Source organism: Pithys albifrons, chromosome 3 (assembly GCF_047495875.1).
Source record: "Pithys albifrons albifrons isolate INPA30051 chromosome 3, PitAlb_v1, whole genome shotgun sequence".
NCBI lineage: Eukaryota > Metazoa > Chordata > Aves > Passeriformes > Thamnophilidae > Pithys > Pithys albifrons.
In genome coordinates, this window is record NC_092460.1 from 81,664,516 (window position 1) to 81,681,162 (window position 16,647).

Consider the following 16,647-nt stretch of genomic DNA (forward strand, 5'->3'; position numbering starts at 1 on the left):
TTAGTTTTATAATGAAGTTAGTATTTCACCACTTAATAGGTTGCTGAATGTGTCAGTGTTACTGTGTAGTCTGCAAACTGATATTTAGAAAAAAGAGAAAATAGCAACTGCTTTTATAAAACTCAAGTTTAAGAACTGATTACTGAGGTCCACCGATAATTTAGTATCATCTTGCATTCAGACATTTGTAAAACTCAGCAGTAATGCCCTGTGTAAACGTCAACCCTTCATGACAAAGAAGCCCACCAATGGGAATAAGTATCCAAATGTTAATATCTGTAAAGCTCACATGTATCTGACTACAAAAACTTGATTTTAAGTTGTTGCCTTTCTTTCGCTTCCTAGAAATGTTCATAAATCAACCAAGTTTCTCTGTGTTATAATTTTTTTCAGGATTCTCCAAGTAATAAACTGCTTTATGCAAAAGAAATCTCTAACTATAAGAAAATGGTGGAAGAGTAAGTATAGACTCTTTTCATGCTTATTCAGTTGTTAGGATTTTAATCCTATGTAGGTAGTCAAAGTCAGCTGTCAAATATTAAAAATTTTACACTCAAATGTTAAAGCATTCCCTTAGTGTTGGCATTGGCAATCTGTCTAATAAACGTTGCACTTCCATAACTCAGTAGATATCAAATCCTGAAAACATTTTAACAAACACATCTTTTTCTATTCCATCTCAGACCTTATGCATTTACCCATTGGCAATTCTGTCAATATCATGGAAGATCTGCTGCAGAACAAAACTCTTGCCAGTTTTAAGACCTAAAATAATTATCATCTGCAATTACAGATTTCTTTTGTAGTATGTCCTTGTACAATTAGGTATGATTTGCCTCTGTTGCAAAGGTACTAATGACTGTTGGAAGACAGGATTACTAAAGGAATCATTGGTCTGTTGTGGTAGAGCATCTCCTTCATTATTAGAAATCATGTTTAAAACTAATTGCAAAATTGAAAAACAGAATTACAGAAAACCACAGTGTGTTTCACCTAACTGAAATTCTTACTTCACCTCTTGCAGTTACTACAAAGGTATTCGTCAGATGGTGCCAGTGAGTGACCAAGACATGAATACCCATCTAGCAGAGATTTCTAGGGTAAGAATGAATTCCATTTTCTTGTACTGAAATTAGAGCCAAGTGTAGCACTGTTTTTCATTGTCTTCTCTTTCTATCTCAACAAATGGATTTTTTGTATGTGCAAACATCAAATGAGTTATTTCATAAATCTCTGAAATACTCCTGTTTGGTGTAGTCATGCCTGTTAGCTGTTTGAAATGTTGATTATGGAATGAAAGTAAGAATGGTTTTCATCACTAAACTATCTTAGTGATGCATGGGCCAGAGCAAAGTGTTTGGATTTTTCACATCCATTGTGGGAAAATTATAGCACTCTAGAACTGTGTTTTCTCTCCACAGCATATAGAGGATTTTTAGCATGGACTGGACTGATGAGTAATGATTGAATTTACAGTCCTACCACAGCAAAAATTAGATTCCAGAAAGGAAAGAGGAGGCATGCACATTAAGTATAGCATATTTTACAGATTCTGTACCGGAGCAATACTTCTGCTTTATGCTGTATGTGAGAAGCTCACCATGTGCTTGCTCAGCAGTACTTTTTCTGCTTGCATTATAGGTTACTTGGATTAGCTCTCATGGAGAAGGGCAGAGTCAGGTGGTTACTCTCTGGGCCTCTGCTCGGAGAATAGTGGAGCAAAGACATTACAAAACCTGCTTCTGTCTTGAAAGAGCCTGTCTGCTCTGCAGCTCACTTTAGCTAGATCAGCCTCTTGCCTTCAAAGCGCTCTATTTAACTTGGAGAACCAGGAATGTCCCTCACCAGTCTTAAAGCATGTTGTTTAGCCTGAGCAAGGAGACAGTGTACTTACTGACTGGTTTGCTCATTTGCTTAATTTAGTTAAAGAGTTCTAGCGTAAGGAGGATGTTTGGGGAATTTTTTGTGTTTTGTTTATTTCAGTGCCCTTAGGACCTAACATTTTGCAGATCAACATCCTCATGAGAGCATTTCTATTTTCAGTCATTCACTACAAAACTCATCTTCAGTGACATTTCATTTCTTCACTTTATTTATTACATAAATTGAGTTGTATATAAAATTATAACATTTGCTGATTAAAAGTAAATTCAATATAATGTTTTAATGTTGTTCCTTTCTCTTTTCATTATAAATTATGATAAAAATTAATATGGAAAGAGTGATTGAACATTGCAAATTTTGACCAGTTCTAGAAGTGACTTTTATAGAGCAAGGAAAGATGGATGCTTCTCTGCTGCTTTATCCCTTTATGCCAGCAGCAATATTTTGTAATTTTTCATTTTCTTAACTAACTTAAAAGACTAAGGCATGGCTTGAGACTTGAATCCTACATGTTTGAATGAAGAACATCTGTTTAGACAGGTAGAGCACATTTCACTAAATAAGTTAAATGTAGGGGCGGGGCGAGGTGGGGGTGGAGGGTGGAAAGACAAGGTAATGGAAGGGTTATTTCCTGCTTCATTTAAACTCCTTTCTCCCTCTCTCTCCACTCCCCACCCATCATCCCCATGGCCTTTCCATCTTCATGATTCAGATGTCTTTTTCCAAACATACATCTTGACAAGTTACACCTTTGCTGTAGTGACATGTGAATAATTTCCAGGATATAAAAAGAATTTGAGGAAGGATTTCAAACAGCCATGCCTGTGTCAGAATCAATGCTTAATACCTCAGTATGTAGACTGTACTGAGAAAATCCCTTAGCTATACTTACCCATGCTGCTAATAGATGTTTGAGCTGTAGTCTGTAGTTTGACATTCAGAGTTGAAAGTATTTTCCACCTCCAATGTTAGAGTTGTGGGCAGGCTCAAAAAATACCATCAGGAAAGTCTTAATCAGTAAATCATCAAACAAAAGTTTTCTCACTCCTTTTTTCTGCCCCAAGTGTAATTTAACAAAAGTTATAGGATGCAGAGCTTGCATTTGGAAATTTTGTCCATTGTATCCAACAGCTGTGCACGTGCATAACTTTCAGCTGTCTGAGATCCTATTTTGACATGTTTGCTGCCTGCTTGTGTTGTTTAACAGGCACATACCGATTCCTTAAACACGCTTGTGGCTCTACACCAACTCTACCAGTACACTAACAAATACTATGATGAGGTAAGTTACAGCTTTTGTTTTCCTGTTTTAATATCAATGAGAAAATGTTATGAAGGCTAACATTAGTCTAAAGGAGAAACTTCTGGAGTTCCCTGAATAGTCAGGTAAAAACAATGCTGTAAGAAAGCTCTAGCTTTGTAGTTATATACTTGCTTGGCAATTACACTGGTCAAGGGAATGTTCTTATAAATGAGAAATTTTATTATGGACTATCTAGTTTCAGTAGGGATAGTTTGTAACAGACAGTTTAAAAAGATCTGAAAGATAAATAGATTTAAAAATCATTTCTACCATCCCAAATAAGACATAAGAATGTCACTAAACTAAAAGTAGTCTTAGAGTTATATCAGATTTCAAGTCAGTATGCTTTTTTATCAAGAATAATCCATGAAAATTGTTTTCCTCCTAGGAATGGGGGTCATGCCTTTTTTATTAGTTAAAGTGTACTTAAAACTTCCATGTATGCTACCATTGCTGTTTTTCCATGAAGTGCCTGCGAGGGTAAACCAAAGTAGAGTAACTGTTGAATGGAGCCTGATTCAAAAGCAGGCTCACAGATTCAGTTCAAAAAGTTTCTTAGGTTTGTCACATCCTGTGGAAAAAGGAACAAAGAATATCCCAGTGTAGCTGGGCTGTGGCTATGGCTCTCCAAACTTAATCTGAAAACAAAAAGAGAGAAGGAAACTTTTATTCAAAGGTTTCCATGGAAATGAATGCCTCCAGAAAACTCTCAGAATTAAATCAAAGCAAGTAAGAACAGATGCTGAATCAAAAAGGAGTACAGCACATGTAAGCTCTGTTGGGTTAGTCTTGCACCTCAGCAGAGTTCATGTTTTCACTTATATTTAGCACTAAAGACAGTGAGACTGCTTCACTGCAGCTGCTTTAGACAGGAGCATCTTTTAAACAGGTGTAAACAGGGAAAATCAAATTACCCTGAGAAGTCTTGCAATGACAGTCAATGGGGGAAGCAGACAGAGCCATGTAGGCCAACCTGATGGCATTGGTTCCCAGTGCTAACCAAGCTTGCTTTCAACGCCTTCCCGAATTTGTCTGTAGTCTGACCTCTTACAGAAACACTCAGGGACCCTGGATGACAGGTGAACCATAAATCCCTGCTTCATCTACACCTCTGTGTCCCTGCTTCCACTCGTGGTTTCACTTTTGGTGGCAGGGACAGGTGGAGTCAGGAGCTTACAGGGCTCCATGATTCACAGGGCAGCACAACCCAGTGTGTAGCTGCAGGTCTTCCCTTCCACATACGTTGGTGTGTAACGACAAGGTGCATCTGATGAAAAGGCTGCTAATTCAGAGTTATGGAGATAATCTGTCAAGAACCATTCCGTAAAATTAATTGAGCCTATTTATTTTCCATGAAAATATTTTAATTTGCATAAATTGGAACATTTTGCAGCTGCCCTTGTCTTTATTACTGACGCAGTGGTTCCCAGCATGTGCTCTACCTTCTGCATCTCTGCAGGGCTTGACAATGACTAAGTGGGTACATTCTAATTGTCCACATTTATATGAAGGATATATTTACCAGCAGAGATAATCATGAATCATTGAGTCTAGATTTGAGGAGTTACAGCTAGACGTAATTGTTTAAATTAAGAGAACAATATCAAATTAAATTATGCCCAGTTTAAATACTGCAATAAGTGTTTATTAAAGATGCCTTGTAAAAATATTTTCACACTTTAAAAATAAATCCATTATAATTATTTATAAACAAATTTGCTCCAGTGTTTGAAATGCAAATGCTATACTAGCCCTTCAAAGTGACATTACTGGCTAGATTGATACTGACTACATTAATCTCCGTTGTCAGTGATGTTCAAGAAGTAATAAGAACCACAGGTAGTGACAGGCAAACTTTACTTCTCCAATCCATGTACTTGCACATTTGTATAGTTTTTAAACAGTGCTAAAGGTTTCTGTTTGATTACACTGTCTGACTTATATTAATAAAGCCAGTTCTAGAAAAGAAATGGTTTTGTCATATAACACATTCTTCTAATGGAGAAATCTAATAGTTGGTAGGAAAGTTTTCCTAAAGGGTGGTGGAAATTAAAACCTTTCGAAACCTTTTGAATTTGATCTTGGGAAGCCCTAAAAAAACTCTATTTGAAGAAAAGCCTTCTCATAACAGCTGACCTTTACTAACTCTTGTTTCCAAATCCCTCGTGTCTTAAGAGTCATATTCTCTTATATATATTCAGTACAGCAGAGACTGTAGGATCCTGGGGGCTCCTCTAATGAGCTCTTTGCTTTCCTGAACTACATGGTACTGGGCCAGAGTCTTGGCATTTCTTGGCAAGAGGCAAAGGGGAGCTGCCGACATCTCCCTGATGCTCTGATCAGACAATTTGATTCCTCATATTGCCTACAGACACAAGAGACCTTGCATTGCCCTGCCATATGCCTGTGTGTGGACCACCCAGGAGCTGCTCATAACTAAAGCTTATGGGGATGGGGTTTAATTACTCCTGGTAAATGACCCTTAAGCCTTGTAGGGTGCATTGTAAGTAAGAGCACTGTTTCTTTAATAGCTATAAGGAAATTTTTCACCCTGCTTGCTCCATCTTCAAATGTAATATTTCACAAGATAAAGTACTACCTATTCAATTGCTTGTAGTAACAGAGACAATAATTTTTACTGCCTTTGTGTAAAAATAGAACATGGAGCCTGCTAGATGGAGTTTGGTACAGGGTGAAGGCAAAATACTCTTTACAACCAAAGTAGTATCAAACAGTTGGTCTGGGAACCATGTCATATATTTTGAGCTAAATTATTCTAAACATTCTGTGTTTATATCTTCCAGATTATAAATGCACTTGAAGAGGATCCAGCTGCACAAAAAATGCAGCTTGCCTTCCGTTTACAGCAAATAGCAGCTGCGCTAGAGAATAAAGTGACTGACCTTTGACTCAAAAGCCGCAATAAAGAAATCTGATCTGAAGATGTTCAAATTCATTCTTCCTGTTAAGGAAATAGTGTTCTATTTTTTAATGTATAATTACAACTTTAAATGAAAGATTTCATGGTTTTTTGATAGCAGAGGTGTAATGTAAAGAATTTTTACTGTAAATTATGCTTCTAATTAAAAGCTGTGCTGTGTGTAAATGAATCTTCTGTGGGAAAGAGAGTCCTTTGGCTGGGGACAGGGTGGGGGGTGGAAGAAGGAAAACCTATAGTTCATTTCATTTAGTAGAATCTGAGACATCAGCATTTAGGATTCATTATGCAAGTAAATTCAATACTATAGCATCCTTTCTACCTTAAGCAATATTTATACTAGGAAAACAATAACATACTCAGAGACACATGCAATATCCCCTTTTATTTTGATAACTGGAAACTGACTTCCATAGATCTCTAAACTTAGTCTGTGCTCATAACAAACATCATGAACAATGTGTCTGATTTCTCTGCAAGACCTAAAAATGGGATTTGCTACCACACACAGTTCTAAATCTAATTATTTATGTTCATGGTGATGCAGAGTATTGCACCCACCACAGCTGGTTGAGACGGAAATAAGAGTGATGACAGAATAGGAGGGTTCTACTGATGAAGTCTCATTTGGTTCAGAAATCATTACAAAGAAGGAATTAGTCCTTAAAACTTTAAAACTCTTTGTTATTATTGTGAGTTTTATGATATATGCTAATGTGCCTTACTTGTACTAATTCTGTGAATCTGATGAATGGTTTTGTAAAAAGAAGCAGATCAGAAAAAGAAGTATTTATGTGTTATTGAATGACTTTTGTGTGAAAAACATGACCAGCAGAATGCTTGTAATTAGCTGCTTGCCGAGAGTGTGCTGTTTAACATGATTTGATTATGTATAATATCCTATTTTAGAATGGTTCTGACGATTTTTTATTTGAATCTTGGAACTGTCCTAGAAATACCATCACTTGTTTTTATTGTATCTGTGATGTAAAATACTAGTATGATATTGGAAAAATCATATACCCATCTATTGAAAACCACTTGGTCAGTTTTGAGCCTTGGAATGCTGCATTTGATTGAATACACACTATAACCCATAGCAAAGAAAATTGAAAGAACTTGTCAAAAAGTGTGTGTTTACAATATAGGTAAGCTCTGTACAAATCAAAAAGTTAGGTACGTCTTCTTAAATTGCTGTATTGCACATCAGAGAACTTTATTTCTCTTTATCTCGCAAGTTTTTGGCAGTAAAGTAGCATTTTAATGAAGTGCTGCCATCTGTACTCCTTCGTTCATTGTCCTGCCAAGCACTCGGACTCTGCTGATTCTTAGCAAGCTAATGCAGTGTCTGCTGCCTGCTCGCCCTGCCTGGTAGGTTGTCACACACTGACTTTTACTGTCTGTTGATATTTTTTTTCTTCCTTTTTGAAAATGTTCTAGTATTTCTCAGTGGGCCTTCAGTTTCTGAAAATCAAAAGTCTCACCAGAACTGGTTTCCTGCCCAGAAGGCTGTGAGTGTTTTTTCTCATTTGTTTTGTACTCAACATCTTGCATTTGTCTATAACCATTACTGAACCTGCCTGGGCTGTAAGTTATTTTACACTGTTTAAGACTGAGGTACATGACTTCTACAGAAAGGTGCTTTGCCAGCTATTCTTTCATCAGCAAAGACATCTGAATTTCATGGCTAACCTGTTTCTTTGTCATTATTTGTAAATCCTGTTAATTGTAAATCAAATACAATGTTGTTTTTTCCACCAAGTGTCATTGGATCTTTACTGAAACTGGGGGGATGGGTATTGAAAGGGCTTTGTAATACTTCCTCCGGGGGTGATGGAGCAGCAGCATCCATCAGTCTGTGGTTGGTAATGGAGGAGAGAAGCACATGTTGCAGATGGTGTGCCTGACGTCATGCCCTTTTTATCGGTATTTGCTCTGAAAAATGAGAGTACTCTAGAGAAGCAAGGATGTAGTGCAACATCCCATAGTGAGGTCTTCCTGCCTGATGAAAACCTGTCTTGGGACCTGAAAGCCAGTTAAAATACAGGCTCAGCAGCATCTCTCCAGAGAAATCAGAAAGCCCTGCTTGAGCAAGTAGAGCTCTCAGAGGGAACATTATGTGTCCCCCACCACCAGTGAATTAACCCAGAGCAGCTGCAGGCAGTCATAAGCTGCTGTGGGCTGCAGCAGTGCTGTAGCTGGATCTTTCTTACCTGTTAGACAAGCATGTGTGTCTACTGGCATGTAGGAGTTCATGATGGATCCATTAGTCACTCTTGGTGCCCTTTTCTCACATCCTGGGAAATTTGCAGGCTATCAGTGCTGCAGTCTCGTCTGCCAGGGAACACAGAGGCAGATAAGTGCAAGCAGCTGCAGCTACAGAGGAGAATTAATGCCCGTCCTTCAGTTTCTCCCAAGTCTCCTCTCTGAAAGCACAAAGTTGTAATTTGAATTGAAGAACTGAGCTGACTTATTTTATTATTTCCCCATTTTGCTAAGCTCCTCCAGTGCTTGGTTTTCCACTCTGGTACTCTGTTTTGCCCAGGCCTAGTTTTTGGCTTCAGTTTTTCTTACATTTTAGCAATCTGATTCTTAAAGTCTCCATGCTCCTCCTTTGGTTTCTGCTACTCCTTCCATCTGGCTCATCTGCAATATAAAAGGAAAAAGCTCACTGGGGGTCTCCCTATTTTTTATCCTTCTTGCAACTCCTCTAAGAGACACTTCTTTAAGCACAAGAAGCTTCTCTCTGCATAATAGGAGCCACTCTACTTCATAGTGGCAGCTGTGAACAAAGCTCCCTTGCTTGGGGTTTCTTGCAGACATCGTTCAGAGAGGTTGATGCAGGTGTTTGACCACCTCCACCAGGTCTGAATCCCATTTCTGACAGCAGCCTCTCCAAAGGGTTTGCTTGCCTCCTCACCAGCAAAAAAGCATGTAGAGATCTCAAGTGGTGAGCCAAGGTCCCTGTCCCTACTTGCTCATCCAGCTGAACAGGAATGTGGTTTTTTATTCTGGCCAGGAATTTACTCTGTATTCCTGAGTGACAAGTTTCCCTCTGACACCTTAATAGATCTTTTTGCTGCTCTCTCTATGTTATAGATCTATAAGCAAGTGGTTATGGATGGAGGGGAGCTGGGCTAGCCACCTTCTCAAGGTAGTTTCTCCAATCAATCTGTTACAGCCATACGTGAACCTCCCCTTTCAGCAGGCTACTGTGTTTGACACGTGTTTCTCAGCCTGCTGAGTCCGAGCTGTGTTTACGTGCACTCTCTAAAGATAGCCTTTCTGGTAACCTGAAAACAAACTGAGCCATCACACTATAAATAAAAACATACAGGGAATTCAGAAACTCAAACCAAAATTCTCAAATTCACAAGTTGTTGTAAGATAGGAGGATTCTTAACCAGTTGCATGAAGCCTTGAAATGGCTCTGAGCTGCAAATTCAGCCGTCCTGGACTCACTGTCACTGATGAGATTTTTGGGGCTAGTCCTTTACTATTTGAGGTTCTCAAGCCTTTTAGTAAAATACAACCATTTTCAACCATAGTATGCCCTGATGGTATGCACCTACAAGGCCAAAAATACCCAAAAATCTCTGAATCTGATAGAGAAAACCCCTTTTTCACACGCTTCCTTGGGCTGCAACAGCTCTATTTATCCTGATAAGGTTCTAGTCAGGTTTTCCATTTGCTCCTAAGCAAATAATGTAATAGTTCTCTGAGGAGTTCTCTAAAGAATTTGGTCTTGAGGAAAGAGTGACTTCTCTTGAGATTTCTTCCTAGTCTGTTGTCTTCTCTTATAAAAAACTAGTAGTGGGGGAATTGGTTTCGTTTGGGTTTTTTCTTTCTATCTCTGTCTAGAGATACCCTGTCAGAGCAATGAGACAATCAAGTTCAGAAGTTTAAAGGAGGAATGTCTGGCTGCCATTTTTTTACCAATTGCTGACCTTGAGTGCTGTGCTACTCTGCTTTACACTCAGAGAAGTTGAAATTTGGCACTTTGAGTCACTACAGTTGTTGCACTGGAATGTAAGCACTGTTGTCCTTGTGACTGCTTTCATCCCTTGTTCCAAGCTCAATGCGGTCAAGCTTTGCATCTGAAGCTTTCCAGGTTCTCCATCACACAAGCTCCTCTCTTAGTGGTCTGTTTTGCCAGATGTGCCTGGAGCACAGCATTCTCTGGAGAATGAATACCATCAGCACACAAGCTAAAATGATCAGCAATTTCAATTTCTCAGACTCCATGCTTACCTAGTCTGTCTGTCTCTTTTTTTTGTTTTTTTAAGAAACCCTCCTTCAGCTGATGAATGATGAATTTGAAAGGTGGAATTGGAAATGAGAGTTGGTCTTTTTGCCTCCCTCTTTTTTTAGGCTTTATCTTGATGGGGCCCAAAGCTGATGGTGGTATACCTGGTGCTTGACAGTTTCTGCAGGACAGAAGGAAAAGAGACTTTCCAGACCCATAGTTACATGGAAGTTTTCAAAGGTTTTGTTTTCTTGAAATCTGTCCCATTTTTCCTCAGCAGCAAGGAGCATTTCTCCATCCATTACAGAAGAAAGTAGCTTCTCCTGTGCAGGCTTGTAATAACCATCTATGCCATGTAAGATCATTGCTGTTGTACCAGACATCCAGGGCTGACTTTTGTCTTGCAGGTTGATAGTGCTTGCTGCTGCATGTCATTACCAAAGAGGAAAAATTCTACTATCGTTCATAACCAGGCAATCAAAAGTTATTTCATTTACCCATGTATTCCTGTTTCTTTGCTGCTTCTCAGATAATTGCCATTTGAACCAGAAGAGATTCTGAGCGTTTTCCTTCTTTTTTTAAGCTTTTAAAGCACCTGTGTGTCTTAACAGATTGGACACTTCTGAAAGAAACTATTTCTTCAGTGGAACAGAGAACAATAGCTCTCAGACAGCTGTATATGGCTCATCTTAAAAGGAAATAAAAATCCCACCATGAACCCCACACTGTGTTTTTGAAATCCTTTATTCAGTGCTCTAATTCTGAACAATGTTTTTGGCTTATTTAATTGTCCTCAAAATTGAATGTTGAACAAAAATCACTTTTTTTTTCTTTTAATCTACTGTAATAAGAAAGGAGTGAAATGAAAAAATGTATTACTTTGATACCCTTAATCTTCCCTCTCCTGTGGCTATGCTCCTATTCAGTAAGAGATACTTGCTAGTTGCAGACTCTGGATGCCAGTCCATGGGATATAAAATAAACGCAAATCCATGTTTCCTGCAGCTACATCTGGGTCCATGGAAATGCTCACAATTGTAAAACTGCCTCCAGGATATTATTTGAAATTTTATTATTGTGAGTCTGGCTGGTTTCCTCGTCTTTCTTCATGTGAACTTTCTTCATGGGGGTTTTCACCTCGTGTATCAGTGGCACTTTCCGAACCACAATGCTACATTCCTCTGAAAGTCTGAGGAAGGAAGCAATCACTGTCTGGATTAGTCATGCACTGTTCTTCCCCAAAGCACCCTGTGGGCACTCAGGCCCTCCCAGGCTCAGCTCATTGGAAAATTATAGAAGTGGATTTTTTGTGCTAGAGCAGACAGCCTTACTGAAACATTTACATCTGTCTAAACTAAGCCACATTTGTTTTGTTAATAAATACCCACTGGTTATGTACATTACCATTCATATCTGATGTACAAACAGTTCCTCTTAGCTGATCTGAACTCCACCTAAAGTCTGCAGCACTCTCTACCCTGGATTGGTGGCTGCCCTTTGCTAGCTCCAAATTAGAAAGTAACACAGATGTTAACATCATTTAGCTTTAGATGAGGCTAAATACCCACAGGTCTCTTGCTCAGTGTGGGTGTTTAGCCTCATTGCTTCTTTTAATGGATTAAAGTTTGTCTTGTGAGGCTGCTATCCAGAAGTCCCATAATGAGACCTTAAAATCTAGCAAAGTGAACAGAAAGACCACCATCAGTTTAGCAGAAGCAGGTCCAGCATTCTTCATTCTGCTCAGCTGTCAATGTATATTCCAGCACTTTTTTTTAACATGGTCTTATTTTGTTTCCTTGTGCACTTGAAGCAGTGGCAATCCTCCATTTGTATTCTGGCACACTACTGCTTAAGATGAGATCATCCATCTAGGTTTTGTGCTATTTTGGAGCTACAGGTTTGGTATTTAATAGGGTCATACCCTGGTGTGCTTACTCCTCTTACAAATATTCGATAGAGAGCTGTGTCAAGCTATGGTTTTGCTTGCTGAGTGTGAAGATTCATATGCTGATTACTTTGACCTGCCTATCTATAGTAAGAGCCTGTAACTGCCCAAGTACTATTATAGCTTTTGATTTAAGTTATGGTTGTGATTTTATCTTTCTTTTGAGTGAAAGGAAGATTAGAACTGTTTTGTTTGCCATTTAACTGGAAAATGTTAATAGTGTAGCTGCATCTCAGAAAGAAAGCAGCAGAAAAGGGGAGGTGACATCCTTTCCCTGTGAGGTGGTTTTGGATTATTCTTTTCTGAAGTTAACCAAGACAGTGACGACAAAGAACACTTCAGCACTACTGTCACTCACAGACATAAGTTTCTTTGTGGTTAATCATTCATATGAATTAGCAGAACAAGTTTTTGAATACAGAACTTGAATTCAATTTCAATCTGTGCTGTCCATCATTGTCTCTCTTTAGCAGGTTTCAGAGATGACAGCATATACAATGTATCTAAGATTAGATTCTGGCTTTAAATATTTAGAGTCTGAATCACATCTATTTGTACTTCATTCCAAGGTTGAAGTAATGTGGCAGGACATGTATTCTGCAGTAGTTAAAACTCACAAATCAAAGGAGTGCTGAATTATTCATTTTAAACTTTTAAGTAATTTCTCTTCATGGGACTGCAACCATGTGCTGCTGAGGATAAACTGGGCATTGCCAGCTGGGCTGCAAAGCTCTGCCCTGCAAGCAATGCCCTGATGTTGGTCTGCCAGCCATGGCCATTGCCCTGGTTGCTGGGCCAGCTAATGACTCTTGTGGTTATCTAGGCAACTGATTGAGATTAATAAATTCCAGACTTGGGTTTGGTTAGCTCCTATTTAACTCAAACTTCTCTCTGACAGGTGATTTCAGAATTTCATCAGAAGACTTGTTCCACCACCAATGACTCAACTGGTGTCTGCAGCCAAAAACTTTTTTGTTAAGCATCTGCTGGGAAAGGATGTTAGTTTAGTCTCTCTCCAACAAGCAACAAACCCCAAGACAGATAAGTTCACAAGCCGTAAGTCCAAGGGGTGGATCAGGTCTCTGAGCTTTGCCAAGCTTTGAGCTATATAGTACGTAGCACTCAAAGACCAGGACTTGCTCTGAACAATGACTGCTGCAAGAGTAGCCCTCGGAGTGGCTTTCTTCTGTTGGGATCACTGAATGCACCATTTTCTGCCTTGCTGACATTGAAAGAATCCAAAAGGCAGGAATGACTCTCAGGTGGGACAGTCATTAGATGCCTCCAAAATCTCCCTCTTCTTTCAATTGCCAAGGATCTGAGGCTGATATGAACTGCACCAGGGCATAGTGTGGGCAGCAGTGCTCAGCTGAGTCTGCTGCAGCACTGAAACATCAAAACTGCATCTCTATTCCTGGCCATGCACATGGCACAAGTAAGGGGACCTGGGACAAGCATGGCCCACCTGTCTACATTCAGTGCTGTGCAGTAGAGCTGGCACCAAGAGTCACTGCCATGCCCAGACACCTCTCACTGTGCTCTCAGCTCCTGGGTATAGGACTAAGAGACATCAGTGGCTTATGGCGTTAGGTGTTTGGAGGACCTAAATGAAATATAGCTTGTCCAAACAATGCTAAAAGGAATAAAGAAATCTCAAAAGTCAGAATGAGCTCTGAACTCTGGAGGTATAAAGATAATCTAATCTAAAAACCCCTTGGAAACCTAACCCAGCTCACACCTACTCTTTGCAGTTACCAGCAGCTCTGAGAAACACTACTCTGTATGTGAATAGCCATATTAGAAAGTCTCTGATGAGTAAGTGGATCATCCATGAAGGATCTGCACTTTTAAAGCTCTCATCATTGTAGAGCTCCTGCAGAAATGTTGAATAGGCACATGCTAAAATTTTAAGAACATATGTTTCCTGCCCCCTTTCTCTTTTTTTCCCCTAAAGCTGTGAGACCTTATTAGCTCCATTGATGAATGGCTGCACCACAGAGGTCTATTACATTCACAGTGATACTACGCTCCACAAAAGCTGAATTTTATAGTTATTTTTCCCAAACTTCACAGTCACTGTCCTTCTCTGTTTACAAGTTTCTCCACAAAGGCTGATGTAGACAGATCTGTTATTACAGCAGTGCATAGCTGGGCTCTGTTATGGGCTATCTATATGCACATAAAAAAATTGCATCGTTCTGGATAACAAACCCAGATACTTTAATTTTTTTTTGTGTGTGTCAGTTCTCCATGACTCTTCTTGCTTGATCTTTGGTTGTTTTAATGAGGATTTTTTTTTTTAACTAAAGGAAATTCCTTTGCTAAGGACATTCTACCCTTACAATCCTGCATATTTTATTTCTGCAAATGCAGTTAATTCTGTTCTCATTAGAACTACTGAGTGTTTTGAATGTGACACAACACAGCTATCGTATCACACAACATAGCCTTATCACCCATGCTCGTAATGAGAAAATAAATACACCCAAATTGCTAAGTGATGCCGAAAGGGTTTTTGTTCTGATTTTCACATTTTGTAGATTTTAGGAACACAGTAGTTGTAGATTTTTAGAGGGTTAATATTTCTAACAGTTTAAGTTTAATGCCTTTCTATCACTACCTCTGTCCCAGAACAGGGAGCTCAAATTCCTTTAGTTAATTAATCTTGTTTAGACTCCTTTCCAAGGTAAAGAGCTGAAGGATATCAGAAGGCCTACAGAATGAAACATAAACATAGGTCAGAGTGACCCAAAAGCCAGAATTGGATGAACTCCAAGAGACCTTTGTGTGCCTGAGGAAGAAGAGCTGATGAAGACAGAGGGTCTTGACGACCCCAGACCCAATTCCAGGGAGTTGGACCGGGGTGGGACTGGGGCTGGACTGAGAAATGTGCAAAGCAATGATTGGAGGGATCTTATTATAAAAGCCATGGAAACAAGAACTAAGACACATGCATGTCACCCTGTATTCCTGTGGGCTGTAGGCCCTGTGTTATTAAAGGACCTTTACTTTTTATCTTACCCTACACTAATGTGTCTCGAAGTCCTGTTTTTGGGGGGAAGGGTCATTCACGGCATCAAAGCAATAAAGAAACTGATGAATGGATGAGATCAGGTCCACTTACGTTCCTTTATGTTTTCAACATGATCCTACATATTAACACATTGGAGCTTTGATCTGACTATTACTTTGTTGCAGGTATTTCCTCTCCTCATACAGGATCTCCCAAAGCATATCAGAGGTCCCTAGTGATTTAAATGGACTCTGAGTTTCTTGTGCAATCTCTAGGTGATTTACTCTAAAATCAATTATATTTGCTCTAAAATCAATAGAGCTAGTTCTTTAACATGATCAGCACAAGAGAGGAAACTGGAGGCCAATGCAGATGGCTGACGTAGGGAAAGAAGAGAACCAAACAGATCATTTATCAGATTGATACCATTGTCCTAGTGCCTGCTCTACACATGGAGGGCTGGCACTCCCTGAGCCTAGCCATTAGATATTATTATTATGATATGGAATCACTCCTGTCATCATCCAAAAATCTTGAAATGTTTTACAAACACTAATTAAGCCCTATGAGGTGGAATCCTGTTTCTGTTGATGCAACTGGAAAAAAGAATCAAAAACAAACACAAAACCAACTTGCCTAAAATTACAGAACAAGTCAATTGCACAGCTGGGAATAAAGCCTAAGATTCCAGATCCTTGGCCCTCAAATCTAACCTGATGACAGTGCCACATACAGAAAAATGAAAATTGATCCAGCTTAATATCTATTTCCACATTGACAATTTTTCATGGCTTTGTGGAGACAAAAAATTCGAATGCAAGTTTGGGATAAGAAAAACCTGCCTGGCAAGGGTGATCGGTGTTCAAAATCTTTCAAAGAAAAAATTCTGTCTGTGCTTAAATATATACAGCTATTTGTTGAAAAGAAGTTTGTCCAGGTTGCAGTCTGCAAGCTACGGATAGTCAGCATCTATAAAGAGGATATGTGAAGCCTGGTTTTAGTGTTTCTCAGCATGCAGTGTAACCCATCCTGTAAACGTGGGCAGAATGTAACTCTGCTAGACTGTAACAAATTTAAGAGGGTAACTTTGACACCATCTACACTTGCCCCAAATGCCATCACATAGATGTGGACATACACCTATAGGTGATATATTTCCAGAGGATGGCCAGCTGGGTATGGCCACCTGTGTCTCAGAGCTCAAAGCTGCCTGAGGACAATGACATCTCACCTCTGCCCACATCCACAGCCCCACTGCAGTCCCCACGGCTGTGACTGTTCTCCTTATTAAGCTGATGTTTAACCTGACCACCCCGGC

At 39.3% G+C, this 16,647-nt stretch overlaps 1 protein-coding gene across 6 annotated transcripts in view; it reads left to right on the top strand.

Annotated features, from left to right (window-relative positions):
• Nucleotides 1–7,882, top strand: part of PLXNB2 (plexin B2) — a 251,032-nt gene extending 243,150 nt beyond the window's left edge. For all 6 annotated transcript variants that reach the window (XM_071552525.1, XM_071552524.1, XM_071552528.1 and 3 more), the window contains 4 exons: nucleotides 394–458; nucleotides 1,025–1,100; nucleotides 3,092–3,166; nucleotides 5,992–7,882. In XM_071552525.1, coding sequence (XP_071408626.1) covers nucleotides 394–458; nucleotides 1,025–1,100; nucleotides 3,092–3,166; nucleotides 5,992–6,096 — 321 coding nt within the window. In that variant the 3' untranslated portion in view covers nucleotides 6,097–7,882. The remainder of the gene's footprint in view (nucleotides 1–393; nucleotides 459–1,024; nucleotides 1,101–3,091; nucleotides 3,167–5,991) is intronic.
• Nucleotides 7,883–16,647: the final 8,765 nt, after the last annotated feature.